Source organism: Lytechinus pictus, chromosome 7, assembly GCF_037042905.1.
Source record: "Lytechinus pictus isolate F3 Inbred chromosome 7, Lp3.0, whole genome shotgun sequence".
Classification (NCBI taxonomy): domain Eukaryota; kingdom Metazoa; phylum Echinodermata; class Echinoidea; order Temnopleuroida; family Toxopneustidae; genus Lytechinus; species Lytechinus pictus.
The window spans coordinates 46,842,847-46,859,771 of NC_087251.1; the positions used below are offsets into that span (position 1 = coordinate 46,842,847).

Sequence of the window (16,925 nt, forward strand, 5' to 3'; positions counted from 1 at the left end):
GAATTGTGTTTTGGAGTAGCGATGGAGTCGGAGGGCAAAATCGCTCACCTGTGAACGTGCGGGGTCGAATTAGTAGCCCACTTCTATTTATTCAATGATTTGGGATTGTATTGTTATCATTGCAGACGGGGTCCCTGTATTGTCATTGCTTTTCATGTATAGTGCCGGTGTTCCTGCGCGACTCCGTGTGGTATATGCTTGATTTGGCGTGTAGTTGCACATTATATTATAAACATATATCCACGAAGTATTTTGTACATACGTTCTTCGCAATATAGGACCGGATACTCTTCGAAAAACTATAGTTACTCCCCAAACACATATTCACGATCTAATTCTTGTATGTCCTTCGCAAAATTTGTAGGACCAGATACTCTCCGAAAAACTAGTCGCGGGTAAAATACCGTATTTCTGTTTATGAGGAAGCGTATCTTGTCTATGGGAAAGTGCCTCTTAGCTTTTCAAACATAGTAAGTATAATGTATTATCATTCAACAATATTCTATATTCGTGTTTTCGTTTTTGTATAGTAAAAGCGTAATTAATAATCACCGATGGATTTGATATAACAGGAATGTCATTGACTAAATACCATCTGTTTTCAAGTTCATCTCGAGATCTACAAATATCATGACAGAGGGGCCATATGCATATATTCTTGTACATGGAACCAAGCTCGCTATAGAGTGGTAATGGTTTCTAATATATACTATTATAATAACCATATACTGAAAGTTGTATTGTCTAACAGTAGGGTGTGTGGTGGGTGTGCATAGTTACTGGTACACTGCAAAAACTCCGGTGTTGATTAACCACCAGCCCGGAATCTATATATTATGTTCACATCCAGAGAAGTAGTAAACAACGCCAGGTTGGTTTTGGTCTAACACCTAGATAAGTTCTTTTTATACAACACCAATTAGTATATATTATATTAAAACAGCATATCGGTTTGATTCCAAACTGGCGTTGTTTCAATACGTCTCTGGTGTGGACATAATTATATAGATTCCTGGCTGGTGGTATAAATCAGCAGCGGAGTATTTGCAGTGTATACACGCAGCACCCACAATTCAATAAACCGAGATTAGTATGCATAAGAAGTTTTACGAAGTCAGAAAGTACATTAGAGTTGATCTGTACTTTATACATGTATATTCTACATTAAAAGGCGTATAATGATGTCCCATTGTGCTTCGTTTTCACTGATCTAGCGAGAAAAAAGTGATTACTTGTACAAAACAGTGCAGCCCTGTATTTCATACCACAATTTTCATATCGAACTTCTCCATTTTAACTGTCGCCATCGACGCCAAACTCGCAATGGCCCACAAAATGCTCCTTGCCTTAAAAGGTGTTCACAATCTCTATTTTCAAAGTGGTACATAAAATAAAACGATCGAGCTACTGTCTAATTCTGTCATGTATTGGATAGTAGCACTTCCCTGCATGCCATCGCGAGTATTCGACAAATCCCTAACTTTTCACCCCAGTCACTCGATCTTAATTGCCCCTCCATGTCTTTTATGGTCTTCAAATGGGACGGTCATCAGATCAAATTCATTTTGTCTTTCGGCAGACTTGCATGTCAACAAAATAAGGGTCATACCTACTCCCCGTTGTTTTAAATCAATCAGATATCCAATGAGAACACGTTCTATCACAATTAATTAAAAGAGTGCTATTATCATTATTATGATTATAGATGATATATTTCTCCCCTCGTTCAAAAGCATTAATGACATCATTGTGTATGTTGAGAGGGCAGAGGGTCATTCGTACAGGTAAAAGCCCTCAAAACAAATACGTAAGACTATAATTACACAGTTCAAATTTGACTTAAAAACCGAGAAACCTTTGCCCCCTGCCTTAGTTTTTATCTTAAGAGTCCACAAATATGACCACCGCGAGTGGAGTTTTCAATGTGTGGTTTAGATGGCTGCAGGTGTGTAGTGGCGTACAGATGGGATGCTTGCACCCCCACAGAGAGAGAGAAAGAGAGAAAATGAAAGAAATTGAAAAGCGAGAGGGGTGAAATATGACTTATTTTTGATATTGTGTCAAAATCTATCGAAAATTGTGATTTTTGTAATAAAATATCGAAATTTTTGCTCACTCGCTTCGCTCTCTTGCAAATTTTTATAAAAAATTACGCAATACGCCATACCTAGCCCCCCTCAAACTTTCTGGCTCACAACGCCGCTGTCTATATGGCAGAGCCACCAACATGAACAAGAACATTTCAGCATTTTAAAACCTGAAAATCAGTAAATAAGTGCGGAGTTCAGTATTAAAAAAATACCAAAGGACCGCACCTAAAACTGAAACTTTAAAAATCAGTATTTTGCATGAAACCATTCATCATTCGTCTCACTTTTCAGTATACCAAAATACTGAAATTCTAGTACAAGTTGGCAGCTCTGAAAATGTATATTATCCAGTTATCAATTACATTTTAACATTTCATTTATTTTTTTTCTTAACAGACTGATCGAAATACTTCATGAAACCCTCGATGACTGCGTTGGGAAAGATTTTCATACTTTGGACACCAAGCGCCTAATCATGCTAATATTGCAAAAATAGAAATTCAGTCACTTGCATAAGTTAAGACTCCTTAATCAAACACGATTGCAATGCTACTGGGGCGTGAGTATTACTCAATATTTACAATAGCTATCAAGGGACGCGAGATGTCGGGAGAGATCCCGATTGCTTTTAAACTTTGAGAACTCGTAGAAGATTAAAGATGACCTTTATATCGACACACTTCACGTGCAAGAACAGCCCTTGAGATCCATGAAATAGTAAATGAGACCTTTATACCGACTGAAATACATATCAACTCCATACTTATTAACTTGTTAATATCTCGATATAATTTTATCAACATGGGTACAAAGGTGAAGGGAAAGAGAGGACCAAACGAGACAGAAGACGAGACGTTGAAGAAACAAAAGAAGAAGAAAAGAATCTGGTCGTTTCGACTGATCCGCAAACGCAAGAGACTGTCCCAGTCGCAGGAGTTTCTTCACGATACCCAAGCTCAGAACTTCAGGATCGAACTCGAGATCGATGAGCAGGTGGAGAACGAAAGCGACGTCGAAATGGTGGTTGAGGACGACATCGAGCATCATGGCCCGCCCACGGAAGACGACATCGTTAGGGATACTAGATCCGACGGTGACCACGACGTGGTTGACGGGATGGACGAGCCGACTGCTAAACGCAGAGGAGCAGACGAAAAGAAACGACTGTTCAAGATTTGGGGAATTTCATTCAGTATAAAAAAGCGCAGGAAGAAAACAGAGTATTCCAAGTTTTCCGAATCGACGGACAATATTCTGGGTGATCCACATCAAACCGAACTAAAGGCAGATGAAGATGTTCATGATAGAGAAAATAGAAAAAAGACTAAAAAGACGAACTCAAAGAGGTATGTCCGCTTCGAGACGGACAATGATGACGACAAAGAGAACATGGCGATGTCGATAGATGACGCGGAGGACAATGAAATCAACAACCAGCCACATTCGTCGTCGATGACGCCGAAGAAGAAAAAGAAGTCGACTAAAAAGAGGATAGCCAAGGTAAGAAAGGAGTGAGGGGATGTTCGCTCTTACTTAAAGTTAGTTTTATATTGACAGCAAAAACAAAAACGCATATGTTTGGAGAAAATCCACTAGAAATCATTTTTTAACACTAAGTTTTATTGATTAAAAAATTATTATGTGTCAGGTGATGTAAATTGCCATGTCAAGTGCCATTTTCTCAGAAAATTTGAAATTATTTTGTACATTCAGGGCAATTATTTCAAACACTTCTCATCTTTGAAAATGAACGACGATGAACCAATCTATGAAATTGATATCGCATGACATTTCTGCTATTAGGTGACGTCGCAAAATTAAAATGTTAAAACTCTGTTATTCTTCGATAAACTTCCGTAAAATCTTCATTGATACAATTTTTTAATTTTTTATATTTTTATTAAAACCAATTTCATTCATTGTGCAAGGAAATAACGTTTTCTCAGGGCGCTGAGCGTTGGAGAAGGTATACGGTTTTTTTTAATATACGAGTCATACAAGCAAGCGAAACGAGCAAAACCTCGGCAAATCGATGATTGTTGTAATAAAGTTGATACGTAAAAGTTGAGTCGGACAGATAACAGGGGAAATTAAATGAAAATTCTGATGTTGAAAATACAATATAATGATTGAAAAATCCTTTCTTTTTTTCATAGGTACTCCTTTCCCTTTCTCCCTTTAGACCTATTAATTTAATTTGATCGATTATTTTTTTTCATTCTTAATTTGTTTATTAATTTCATTTCATTGTCTTATTCAAATTTCTTTGAGGAAGTATCGCCCAAGCTACTTGCACGAGAGCAGCTATCATTGAAATAAATAAATACACACTCTATCAAGTAAAAGACAATTCTTCAAATGAATAAGATTATTGGGTAATAACTCAATTTGTTAACTAAATCTTTTTCAAACGCACTCTTTAATGAGATACATGAATTGGAATTGGACCATTATTTCCTTCCTAAATATATCAAAGGTCAAGTCTTCCGTCCTTGTTCATAATATCCTGGGTTTTTTTTTGTTGAGAATATAGAAATATTACAGATATATAACATCTATCATGGCTTTTCTCCAATTAGGCCATAGTAGTCTGATGGTGTGCCGAATTTGCATTTATTTCTATGAATTTTTATTTATAAAGTCAAAAAGGGGCCTAAGCTTTCGATCCTAGCAGAATCTTCGTCGGAGGCAAAATGACAAACATATAAAGTGGAACAACCATAATATAGACCACAAACAAGCTACAGCAACACTAGAAACAAGGAGACAAAAAGGGCATTAGTGAGTAGAGAAGACCAATCAGGTTAGTGAAGGGGATGAAAGAAAAGGAGTAGGCAGACACAAAGGGAAGTTAGTGTAAGTAAGGCCAAGAGGGATTAAGATAATGAGGCAGGCAACATCAAACAGGATCTGGAACAAAACAGTGATAGAGGGATGAATAACTAGAGAATTAGTGAGAGGTGGGTCAAACAGGTTACAAAGAAAGGCTTAATAAACTGGTGCATAAGAGTGGGGGGAAAAAAGAAGAAAAAGAATGGGGAACAACTGATAATGTGCAAAAGACATATAAGTATATATGATAAAGCATTAAACAAACTAAGAGAAGAAGGTAAGTGTAAATATGTATCTATAAGTGATATGTATATAAATATATCCAAAAAAGAAATGTATATGAAAAAATATATAAATATATACACATATGGTGTAACTGATATGGTAATCCGCTAGGTGTGACGGGAAAAAACATAAGACTATATAGTAGGAAAGAAAAAAAATCTGTATATGTGAAAAAGAGGAAGCAAATTGCCTAAAAAGGTAAAATCAAATATAGAAGAGAGGGGGTGTATTATGAAGAAACCATAGTATACATGTAAATAAGCAAATGTGGTAAATCTAAAAGAGGTGAGTGGAGAAAAAACAAATATATATATATATATATAATAATTATTATATCGCCTGAATAAGGAAGGAAAAATTGGAGCTGAGCTTGTATGAGATATGGGAGGAAAGTAGAGTAAGAAACTATAATGTAACTATTCAAAAGAGCTGAGGGGAAAAATTATATGTATATATAAATTGAAAGTGGATAGGAAAGAAAAATCAGTCGTTCCCCTCTTGGATGTTCAGGCCATGAGGTTGGGTGGTGCGAAGTCGTCTCATCCAGAGCTTCTCCCTGCTAGTACGGACTGAGTCAGGACGGGTACCTAAAGATTCGATGCCCTGTAGCATCATGTCAGTGATGGAGTGGTTGGGGAGGTTAAAATGGCGGCCAACTGGAGTGTCCAGCTTTGCTGTGTTGACGGTGGATCTGTGCCCGTAGAATCGTTTCTTGAGTGTGGTCTTGGTTTCCCCTATGTATTGTACCCTACAAACTCTGCAAGTGATGAGATATACAACATTAGTGGTAGTGCATGTGATGTTGCCCTTGATTTGGTGAGACAGGCTGGTAGAGTTGCTGGTGAAAGTATCGCCCTCGTGAAGGTGTATTTCACATATGATGCACCTGTTGCTGGTGCATTTGAAGGTGCCATGCTGTATGGGAGAAGAATGGTTAGTGAGGGAGGGCACTTCAGCACGAACAATGAGGTCCCTGAGATTCGGTGGGCGTCGGTGTGCTAGAAGGGGAGTATCGGGAACGGCCTCTTGGAGACGATCAGAAGTGTGTAAAATGTGGTGGTTATCAAACAGGATTTTGCGGAGAGGGGGTAGATTGGGATGGAAGGTGGTCACAAGCGGTATTCTGTCGGTGGTCTCCTTGTCACTTTTTGGTTTGAGAACTTCAGATCTGGGGAGAGAACGAACTTTGTTAATTGCCAGTTGGACTGCCCTGGCCCCGTGGCCCCTAGCACAGAGATGTTTCTGCAGATTCCTGGCATGGAAGGGAAAATCAGGGTCCTCGGAGCAGATACGGCGAAGTCTGAGGGCTTGACTGTAAGCGATGCCGGTTTTGCAGTGACGGGGGTGGCAGCTGGATGAGTGGAGGTACTGGTGGGTATCTGTGGGTTTAGAGTATAGGGTAGTGGTGATACCATTAGACTTTTTCTGGACTGTAACATCAAGGAAGTGGGTTTCCTGTTGGAAGAAATCAGAAGTGAATTGGATGGTCCTGTGGAAGGAATTGATGTGGTCAATGAATGTATGGAGGCTGTCTTCATCCCTGGTCCAGATGAAGAAAATGTCGTCTATGTAACGCCACCAAATCCATGGGCGACAGGGGGCTGAATCTAACATCTGCTGTTCCAGCTTCGTCATGAAGAGACAGGCGAATGAAGGAGCCATCCAGGTGCCCATTGCTGTACCGAATATCTGTAGGTAGTGCTTGCCCATGAATGTGAAGTTGTTTTTTGTTAGTACATGAGACATCAGAGATTTGATATCGGATATGGGGGGACTGGAATGGCCACTGGCGGCCAAGGCTTCACATGATGCTTGGATACCTTCGTCGTGGGGAATGCTGGTGTACAGTGAAGAAACAATCCATTGCCTGTATGCAGTTCTTATTGTTCCAATCACAGCAAAATACACTTTCGACAATGTTATTACCCTTATGTATAGAAAATAATCAAAATATCATTTGGTATCATGTCGCAACGACCTTCGTAGTTAACACCCGCGACGTGTTCAAACAGTTTTGTTATAATTGGGTGTGGTATGAACTTTGTTACACCTTGGTATACACGATATCTCGATGCTTTTTTTTTTTGGGGGGGGGGGGAGTGCTCCCTTGCATTGCTAGGACACATGAATAACCTAAAGCTGCAATTATTACATTGCATGTTCGGTGTTAAACGAAAGATTGCGTTATCGTATTTACATATCTACTCATTAATGACATGAGTGTCATTATAATTTGTTATCATTTGTCATGTTTATTCATTGCCCTGGGAAGCGGGGGTTGCTGCGTGTATTATTTTCCATAGGCAGCACCCCCTGAAAATCTTGGTATGGTATCCCGGGCCGTTTCATAAAGCTGTTCTTAAGTTAAGAGCGACTTTAAGAACGACTGGTGGTCCTTTCTTGTGGTAAATGGTATACACAAAAACGTTAATTGGCGAGGGTTTTGCGCGTAAGAAATGATCACGAGTCGTTCTTAAAGTCGCTCTTAACTTACGAACAGCTTTATGAAACACCCACCCGGTATATAGTAAAATTTAAACCAAAATCACCTTCATTTTTTATTGAAAAAACAAATTTTTTGGCTTGTCAAATTCCTCCTGACAAAAATGACCTTTATTTCATAGTGAAAACTTTTTTTTTTGCTTGTCAAATTTAAGACAGCTACCCCTATTTAAAAGAAATCGTTCCCAGGGCCTGTGTTTATTATCATAAAATGATGATTAAATTATGTGATCAATTTCGAGGTTGAATATACGCTCATGCTCAAGGTTTCCCATAATGTTCACACAATGTTGTTCCCCTCTCAACATTGAATCGAATAACCAAAAGAGATGGATAACTAAAACAGAAGACTTCGGACCATCTAGGACGGTATTACCACTTAGAATAAATCAATGTCCCTTGTAATATTTGGAAACATCATTTTGTCAGATTTTCCAAATTTTATAACATTTATATTCGCCACCATATATATGCAAGTGAAAAATTACGACATGAATATGGCTTTGTTATTAAAAGTTTCAAACTCACGTAGAATGGGGAGAATTTCAGTGATTTGGAATATATTCTAATGTTACTATCAGATGATTGCACAAGAGATATTCACCCATGAAAAGTTTCATCTAGGCTATCATGTTTTGTAGCATATTGTACGACAATTTGACCACACTGGAAGAAAACAGTGTCAGAAATTGCTCACAGTGTGCTCATAGCATGTCCAGTGTGTTCACAGTGTATTTATAGTGTGCACACATTGTGTTCACAGTGTGTGCACAAGGTGCTCACAGTGTGTTTACAGTGTATTCATAGTGTGCTCACATTGTGTTAACATTGTGCTCAAAGTGTGTGTACACTGTGCTCATAGTATGTTCGCAGTGTATATTCATAGTGTGCTCATATTGTGTTCACATTGAGCTCAAATTGTGTTCAAAGTGTGTGCACAAGGTGCTTACAGTGTGTTCAGTGTATTCATAGTGTGCTCACATTGTGTTCACAGTGTGTGCACAATGTGCTCATAGTGTGTTCGCAGTGTATATAACATAGTGTACTCACATTGTGTTCACAGTGTGTGCACAATTCGATCACAGTGTGTGCAGTGTGTTCACAGTGTGTCCACACTGTTAAAGTGCTCATTAAACAGTGTGGAGATCATTTCACACTATGGACACGTCTACAGTGTGTATGTGTGTTTTGTGTTCACATACACTGTAAAAATGCAGAAAAATTTTGTAATCACGTTGTTTAAGTCCGTCACTCTAAGGACTATGGTTTAAACGTATAAACAATTGTTTAAACTTTCTAAACAACTAAACAATTAAATAGTTGTTAGAGTGACGGGCTTAAACATCGTGTTTGAAATTTTAAACAGCGTTTTTACAGTGAAGTGGACTAGCTCTGTGAATATGAGATTAATACTGTCAAGTTTGAACATTTCACAGTACATGAAGGTGATTTTACAGTGTGTTCCACACTGTGAACACACTGTAGGCACCGTATTTTTTAATCCCAGCATGATATGAAACTGCACTGCAAAAACTCCGGTGTTGATTTAACACCAGCCCGGAATCTATATATGTCTCACCAGTTTCGTTTTGGTCTAACACCAGAAAGGTGTTTATACAACACCAATTAGTATTAAAACAGCATCGATTTGATTCCAAACTGGTGTTGTTTTTCAAAACTTTTCTGGTGTGGACATAATTTATATAGATTCCGGGCTGATGTTGAATCAACACCGGAGTTTTTGCAGTGTGGGAACAGTTTTCTTCTCCATGACTGTAACTGTATGATTATCTCTTCTTTTTTTTATACACAGGCTAGTAGGAAAACAGGTCGTGTTTTCCGAGATGGAATGATCCAAGTAGGTCACAACCTCCAGTATCTGTCACCGATGCCTACACCCCATGTCTTTGCGGATCCTAGTAAGAAGAAAGCCAGCTACACAGACACGCCCAAGAAAAGAAACTACAAGTACACTGCCAAGGCCCCGCCCACCAATCCGTACGGATTTCTGTAAAGTTTAATTAGGACACAGCCCCCCCCCCCCCCCACTCCCCAAGGTTTAGGATTCAGGGCTTCGCCCACCAACCCTTAGGAATTCTTTTGATATTTGAGACACAGTACCTCGCCCACCAACCTGCATGGAAGAATTCGTTTAATATTCAGAACACAAGGCCCCACCCACGAACCCGTATGAACTAATTTAAGGTTAAGGACACAGGGCCCCGCCTACCAACCTGCAACTACCTACATGGATTAATATTCAGGACACAAGGCCCCACCCACGAACCCGTATGGATTCATTTAAGGTTAAGGACACAGGGCCCCGCCTACCAACCTGCAACTACCTACATGGATTAATATTCAGGACACAAGGCTCCACCCACGAACCCGTATGGATTCATTGAAGGTTTAGGACACAGGGCCCCGCCTACCAACCCGTATCATTCTTTAAGGGTTAAGGCACAATGCCCCGCCCACCAACTCTTATACATACTGTTGTTAAAGGTTTAGGATTCAGGACCCCGCCCACTAATTCGTATGATTGATCAGGCATTGGAGAATTAGGACACACGACCCACCCACCAACCCATATGGATTCGTTCATGTTTTAGGACATTAAGACAATAAACTGACACATTATGTTTGAAAATTCCAATTTAGATAGGCGACGTTTTCATAGTGATTAAAAATCAATTGTGAAATATAGAAATTAACATTTCTGTATATTTCAGTACTGTTGTTTATTGATGTATTTTTCGTTCAGGATGAAAGGACAGTTGCAGTGGTCAAGGTACAAGTACTTCTTAAAACACATACACATACATACGAAATATGTTGGTTATTAGCATAGCTGTGAAGACTATAAATCGCCTAGATATTATTTACGTTTTTCCACTTATTGTCTAGAGTATCTCTGCCAAAAGTGTTTTAGATGACTTTTTGTTTAGAATAGTACGTTAGATGACTCGTAATTGTCCCCACTATGGAGAAATTATGACGACTATGTATTTTATTTACTTATTCTTTTCAATAAAGATATGGATTCTTTCAAGTAGGTTATATAAATACTCTATCAAGAATCACTGCACGCGCAGATTGGATTATATTTTCCCTAGGTCTTTATATTACCGGTATTTGTTTGTCTTTGTTTATCTCTAATTAATGAGGACAGAAATATATTTTTTACTTTATCAAGTAATGACGAAATTTGTTTCGATGTGAAAACGGGGTCCCGTAATGTTCCAATACTGTTTCATCTTTAATTTAATTTAGATGCTGAAGTATAATTGCGTAAGCTGTATTGCAAAACGGTAAACGCTCCTCAACATAGCATAACGTCTACAGAAAAAACACTTTAAAAGGGTCCCTGCAACCAAAATCTAAGTTGGCTCCTTTTGATGGACAGTGCTGAATACAACTCATATGTTGCTTGTTAAGTTTCAGAATATGTTTTTCATAGGTTTTTGAAGAATTTTTAAAGGATATTTTTTACCTTACAAACCTTTATTCTATATATAAAAAATAGCGCAGATCATATTCCTATAGCGACATCATTTTATCAATCATTAGACCATGATGGGGAACATTCAAACAAAATGTGTGATCATCGAAGTGTTTAAAGAATTAGATATTGCAGTATAGCATTTTGGAACCATTAATTTTAACCCGTTTTATCGTCCAAACTTCTGAATACTGATATATATAAATAGATAGAGGTGTTGTAGCTCAGCGGATATGTCTCCAGAGCTTGAACCACAAGGCCGGGGTTCAAATCCCACCGCAGCACTAGCGTCCTTTGGCAAGGCGTTTATCTACATTTGCCACTCTCCACCCAGGTGTAGTTAATGGGTACCCGGTAGGAAGGAATTCCTTGAACACCCGAGCAACCGATCATAGCCATGCTAAAAACCGGGTTAGCGCGTAGAAACATTTGTATTAAGCGCTATATAAATGTTGCACATTATTATTATTATATAAGAATGGAATTTTTTGCTTTGCGGGAGGGCGTCTCGCTCGATTTACACACACACATAAAAAAATTGTAAAGAAAATTATTGTGGAGGTTTCCAATCCGTTTCGGGGGAAAAAATTAACGAAACAGTCGCAAATATGTATGGCGTGTGCGTGTAGTATATCAATATAGTCTTTTGAGCCACGAGAAACATTGGAGGCGTTTCACACGTGCCTTGTCATCTATTTAAAAAATGCTATCGATTTACGATATTGGTAGCTTATAATATTGTCTCAAAACGTAACTCTTCTAATTTTACTACATGTACATTTATTATGCCATTTTCCGCAAACAGTTTTTTTTTCATCCGCCATATTGGCTTTATAAGTTTTGTTATTGATTATTAATCAATAACAAAACATGAGAAAATTCTATCATCATTCCTATTGGACGGCTATCTTGCATTCATTGTGTGTACTTTTTTTAATTGAAGATTTCATTTTAGTATTTAGTTTCATGTAAAATAATGTTGTTTCGGTGCAATTAAGACTAGAGACCTATTATACTCAATTTCATACTTTAATTTCTGATTTTCTTTTTAGAATAAACTCTTGCCACGAAACGCAAAATATACGCAGTTTTTTTTACAGTATCATTGTGTGTTTTGACAGTTATGTTCTGTAAAAGATAGAATATTGCGAATATTATTACTCATTTATTTTGATATACACCTATTAGATTTGCAGTTTGGGGACTCGTATAGGTGCGTGGATCGACCCCAGAATTAAGTTTCATAACCAATCAAAAAATGAGAAAAAGAAGGAAACTGAAAGGAACATGATTAAATGTGATATTTGAAATCTATCAAAAGAATTTTTAAAAATATATATTTATGCCTAAATCACAATGTTTTTTTTTTTTGGGGGGGAGGTCTTATTACGCCACTGACAGACACATTGAGTGTTATTGTCAAAAGTAAATAATGGACTAAGAATCTCCCAGAATTCGGGTTGATTTTAACCAGTTTAGTCAGGCACATATTCACTAACTGATTTGTTAGACGATCTGGGCCCCGTCTTACAAAGAGTTACGATTGATCCAATCAATCGTAACTCTATAGAAATCCATTAGTGTCATAATTTCTTATACAGGAAATTTGAAAAATTTCCTTTGTATACGAAGGAGAACACACCAAATTGTTTAGAAATCAATGAATTTATGGATATACATTCATATCTAGATTTTTTTAGAACATATCCACATTTTATATGTTGACTTTGTTGGCTTTCCATAGTTGCGATTGATTGGATCAATTGTAACTCTTTGTAAGACGGGGCCCTGAATTGTACACGATGATCGAGGATCCCTTTGCATTAATATTTCAGATTAAATGAAACCCTTGGGTTTTCATGGTAAAATTCTGATTTCTGGAGCTATGTTTCACAAAGAGCTACAACGAATGTAACTTTGCCATTATGACAGCTATACTTGGTAACTTGGTTTAGCAGCCAATCAACATTAAAGTTTCCATGGAAGTAACAATAATGACAAAGAGACAGTAGTTGTGATTCTTTGTGAAACGGGCCCCTGGGATCCGTTTCACAAAGATTTGTTGTGATAACAATTTTCTATAGCAGCCAATCGAATGATTTCATTCGCATAAAACTGTTATTTTAAATCTATTATAAAAAAATGTGAAAAGGCCCGCAGATAATTCACTTGCGAGCAAGAATTAAATTAGTAACACTGGTGGCTCTTAATCCCTATAAGAGCTAGGGCGGCGCCAGGATATTTTGATAGGGGGAGCAAGACGATCGACCTAAAGATGACGTTATATTTTTTTCAACAGGGGCATTCAAACGATCCAGAACTCTCCCTTAAAAATATAACATCCTAATTCTTTAAAAAATTTATAAAAAGATTATTACTGAACGACCAAGAAAGGAAAAGGAAAGGAAAAGAGTAGAATATACTAGTTCCCTAATGTTATGTCAAAATATGGATTTTGTTTTAAAAAGTACAAAATCTTTATTCGCTTGCTTCGCTCTCATGCATCTTTTTTTTTTCATAGAAGTTTTGCTATATCCGCCACATCTAGCCCCTCAATTATTTCGGCTTAATATATGCCACTGTCCCCGAAAAATAATTATGAAATATTTTCAGAAAAGTTATTTTATTCACGTCACTTTACGCCGAGGTACGCGGACATAATTTTAAGGATTATTGTGACGTCATACGCGTGCCTTGGCAACATCCAATCGCAAGCGCATCATCATATCAGATAAAAAATCTCAATTAAAGGCAGATGAATTTGAAAGCTCTATATCTGGAAATCATGACACGGTATAATATCTCCATTTTTTATATATAAACTTGAATTCTGCAATCTAACTTTACATGTTTAATCACAGATCAATTAACAAAATAATAAGAAAGAGATACTCAGATATAGGCCTAACTTGGGTTTAACTAACTAAGAAAGGTTAGACTAAGCGGAGTGTCGAGAACTCCAGTCAGCGATGGCGTTCAACATTTGGGCCCTGACTCAGAAGAAGACTCTCTATGTATACACATCATCATTGTCTGTTTTGGTGTTGGCATTCATTATCGTCTTTGATCTTCTACAATATACCGTCTTCGAAAGAACAGATATGACCTCGCAAGGATTCACAGAGAGCTTACTGGTAAGAATATTAGAAGTATGTTCAAGATTTTTATTTGGAGACGCCCCAATCAAATAATGACCACTATCTTTTAATTATTTTGTAGCTTCAAATGCTTTTAATTTTCACATAGTTTCATTCATAGTAATACTAATAGGATCTTGTCTATCAATTGCTTTCGAATTACCTTACGAACTTGTGTATGCATCGACTTTCACATTATTTTCGTAATTGTAAATAGATCTACTGCTGCAGATCTATTCTACATAACATGTAGGATGGGGGTGGGGTGTCCGGAAACTTTAAACTCTTTGAAGCCTTCTTTTTGGGGCTTCGGATGACACAAAAAATATTAATTCATTAGTTGTAATCTTCAAGTTTGTTCTCTATAATATTGCCTACATTTTGTACAAGAAATCGACGAGAATTTGCGTTAAAACGTTTCCAAATGGCAATTAAAATCGATTGTCCGAACACAAAGCCTGTCCAGACATCACCTGGGTTCAGATTCATGCAAATTTGCATTCACATTTTGAAAGTTTTTTTTTTTAAACATATTTAATCTTTTAAAAACTAAAGTGAAATACCTGGTGAAAGTTGATTGTCGCATGTTGAATTTACTTGTGTAAAGAAATATCATACCCATATACTGACCCATATTAATCCACTTTTTATGTTAATAATTTTCAGCTCGGGCTTTGCGCTCGCATTATTTGATTATTGAAACATGTATCGTCTTCATGACTAACTGCAAACAGTCCTTAACATGTACCTTTTCGATCAGGTGAGAACGTATATTAAAAAATTCTGCTCGCACTTCGCGCTCGTAGTAATTATTTAGTTACATACGCATCTTGTTCAGGATCACAAACATTGCCCAGAATGTTCAATTTCAAGACAAAATACATGATATCTCCAAAATTTTCAGCTCGCGCTTCGCGCTCGCACTATTTAAATAGGGCTTATGAGATTATTATACATTTATGCTGTTTTATAAGAATAAAGCTAAGAAATGGCCACTAGAATTACCCCTTCAAAGAAACAGATCCAAATCAACATTGAGCGGCCGATCGGGGAAACTATGGGTGATTTTTTTTTTCGCCCCCCCCCCCCTCCATCCATTGGCGAAAGCTGGATCAACCCCTGATTAAAACACCAATCATTTCATATTGCTTTGCTAAACAAATCGATTACTTTTTGTTTCTTCAGACGATTCATGTTTTGAGCTACTACACGGCCTTACTAGGGTTCGTCTATAACACGAAGGCTGGGAAGAGATTGGGCGCTGCTAAACTGGAGTGGATTTCAGTTGGTAAGAGAATGAATGGTGTACAGTGACCCCCCCCCCCAAAAAAAAAAAAAATGTATATATAAATAAAACAATAATACAATAAAATAATAATACAAGAGGGCTGCCTATGTACAAGATAGAGACGGGCAGAAGAACAACTCATACAACTGGATGGATGGATATATAGATAGATAGAATAGGTAGGGGGGAATTTTTCCTTTGGTCATATTTTTTCTGATGGATAAAATAACAAGAAAGTTGATGAAATTACAGTCCCCCTTTTTTCATTTCATTTGTTATTTCAAATGAACGTTGGTAGAAAGTCTACATGAGTTCTGGTAATCATGTATTCTATTGGCAAACGATAAGGCCCAACACAACACACAAAGAATGCCTCGTCTACTACTAAAATGCTATGTGGGTTGTATTGATCAATAATATTATGAGCATTAAAGAATAAAAGAAAAGATGCAAAATATAGTGGATATGGTATATTGAGAGTGAGGAAGACATTTAATCTGGATTGGACTAAAGTTGGAAATGTAAGTCATGCAATAGATTGCTAGTGATGTGACCTTGTAGTTTTGTATATCTTTACTCTCGAAGACCAAAGGTATGTCATGTGTCATAAATGGGCATTTGACAGAGAATGTGGAAGAAGTTTCCCCTGCAAGATTTTCATCCGATTGACCACCCAATCATACCCCGATTCTAATACCCCCCCCCCCCCCCCCCACTTTGTTTGTTGAGGTATAAAACTAAAACTGTTTCCAAATAGGCCTATAGCAAATTAAAATAGAATGAAGAATATGTTATATAAAAAGGTAAGATACATTACATAATATCATATTTGGGCCATTTATATCTCTCTTTCTCAAATGCAGTTGCAACGTTTTTGCTGTCAATCATGCGAGTAGGCATCGAAATCAGCTTCCTCTCGTTCCGCAAGCAAGCGTTCAAGAATTTCAACGAATGACGGACAGGGAAGCACCGGAAGATGTCTTGAAATGTCACTTATCTTTCCATCATTTTTTGTTTCATTATTAAAAGGACCAAAGCCTCTGGATGGCATTGTATAGTCAATCCTGCATTAGTGACCATTTGCACAGAAGGTCCACATCTCTATACAGACCAAAAATTTGGTCTCCCCTTGAATAAAATTCCCAATTGAAACACATCAAAAGAACCTGTCCACAAATACCACCTGTTCATGAAGACAGTTTTTCTCATTTTCTTTGAGTTGGTCTTCATATATGGGTTTGCCTGACATGACAGCCAAGTCAACCGGAAATAACTGATAATGAACCTTG

The 16,925-nt window shown here is 37.5% G+C and overlaps 2 protein-coding genes across 2 annotated transcripts; both read left to right on the forward strand.

Moving 5' to 3' along the window:
• Window positions 1-12,298, forward strand: LOC135154808 (uncharacterized). The gene is made up of 3 exons (XM_064102919.1): window positions 1-470; window positions 2,487-3,590; window positions 9,523-12,298. Exons 2-3 carry the CDS (start codon window positions 2,892-2,894, stop codon window positions 9,721-9,723), a joined length of 900 nt encoding a protein of 299 aa, XP_063958989.1. The 5' UTR covers window positions 1-470; window positions 2,487-2,891; the 3' UTR covers window positions 9,724-12,298.
• A 1,882-nt stretch (window positions 12,299-14,180) lies between these two features.
• Window positions 14,181-16,628, forward strand: LOC135154668 (uncharacterized). The gene is made up of 3 exons (XM_064101525.1): window positions 14,181-14,345; window positions 15,534-15,636; window positions 16,500-16,628. Exons 1-3 carry the CDS (start codon window positions 14,181-14,183, stop codon window positions 16,589-16,591), a joined length of 360 nt encoding a protein of 119 aa, XP_063957595.1. The 3' UTR covers window positions 16,592-16,628.
• Window positions 16,629-16,925: the final 297 nt, after the last annotated feature.

Excerpts from the sequence above, each read along its gene's own strand:
- LOC135154808 (XM_064102919.1), top strand. The coding sequence starts at position 2,892 with ATGGGTACAAAGGTGAAGGGAAAGAGAGGACCAAACGAGACAGAAGAC. Across the intron at positions 3,591-9,522 it reads CTAAAAAGAGGATAGCCAAG|GCTAGTAGGAAAACAGGTCG; the intron begins GTAAGAAAGGAG and ends TTTTATACACAG.
- LOC135154668 (XM_064101525.1), top strand. The coding sequence starts at position 14,181 with ATGGCGTTCAACATTTGGGCCCTGACTCAGAAGAAGACTCTCTATGTA. Across the intron at positions 14,346-15,533 it reads GATTCACAGAGAGCTTACTG|ACGATTCATGTTTTGAGCTA; the intron begins GTAAGAATATTA and ends TTGTTTCTTCAG. Across the intron at positions 15,637-16,499 it reads ACTGGAGTGGATTTCAGTTG|TTGCAACGTTTTTGCTGTCA; the intron begins GTAAGAGAATGA and ends TCTCAAATGCAG.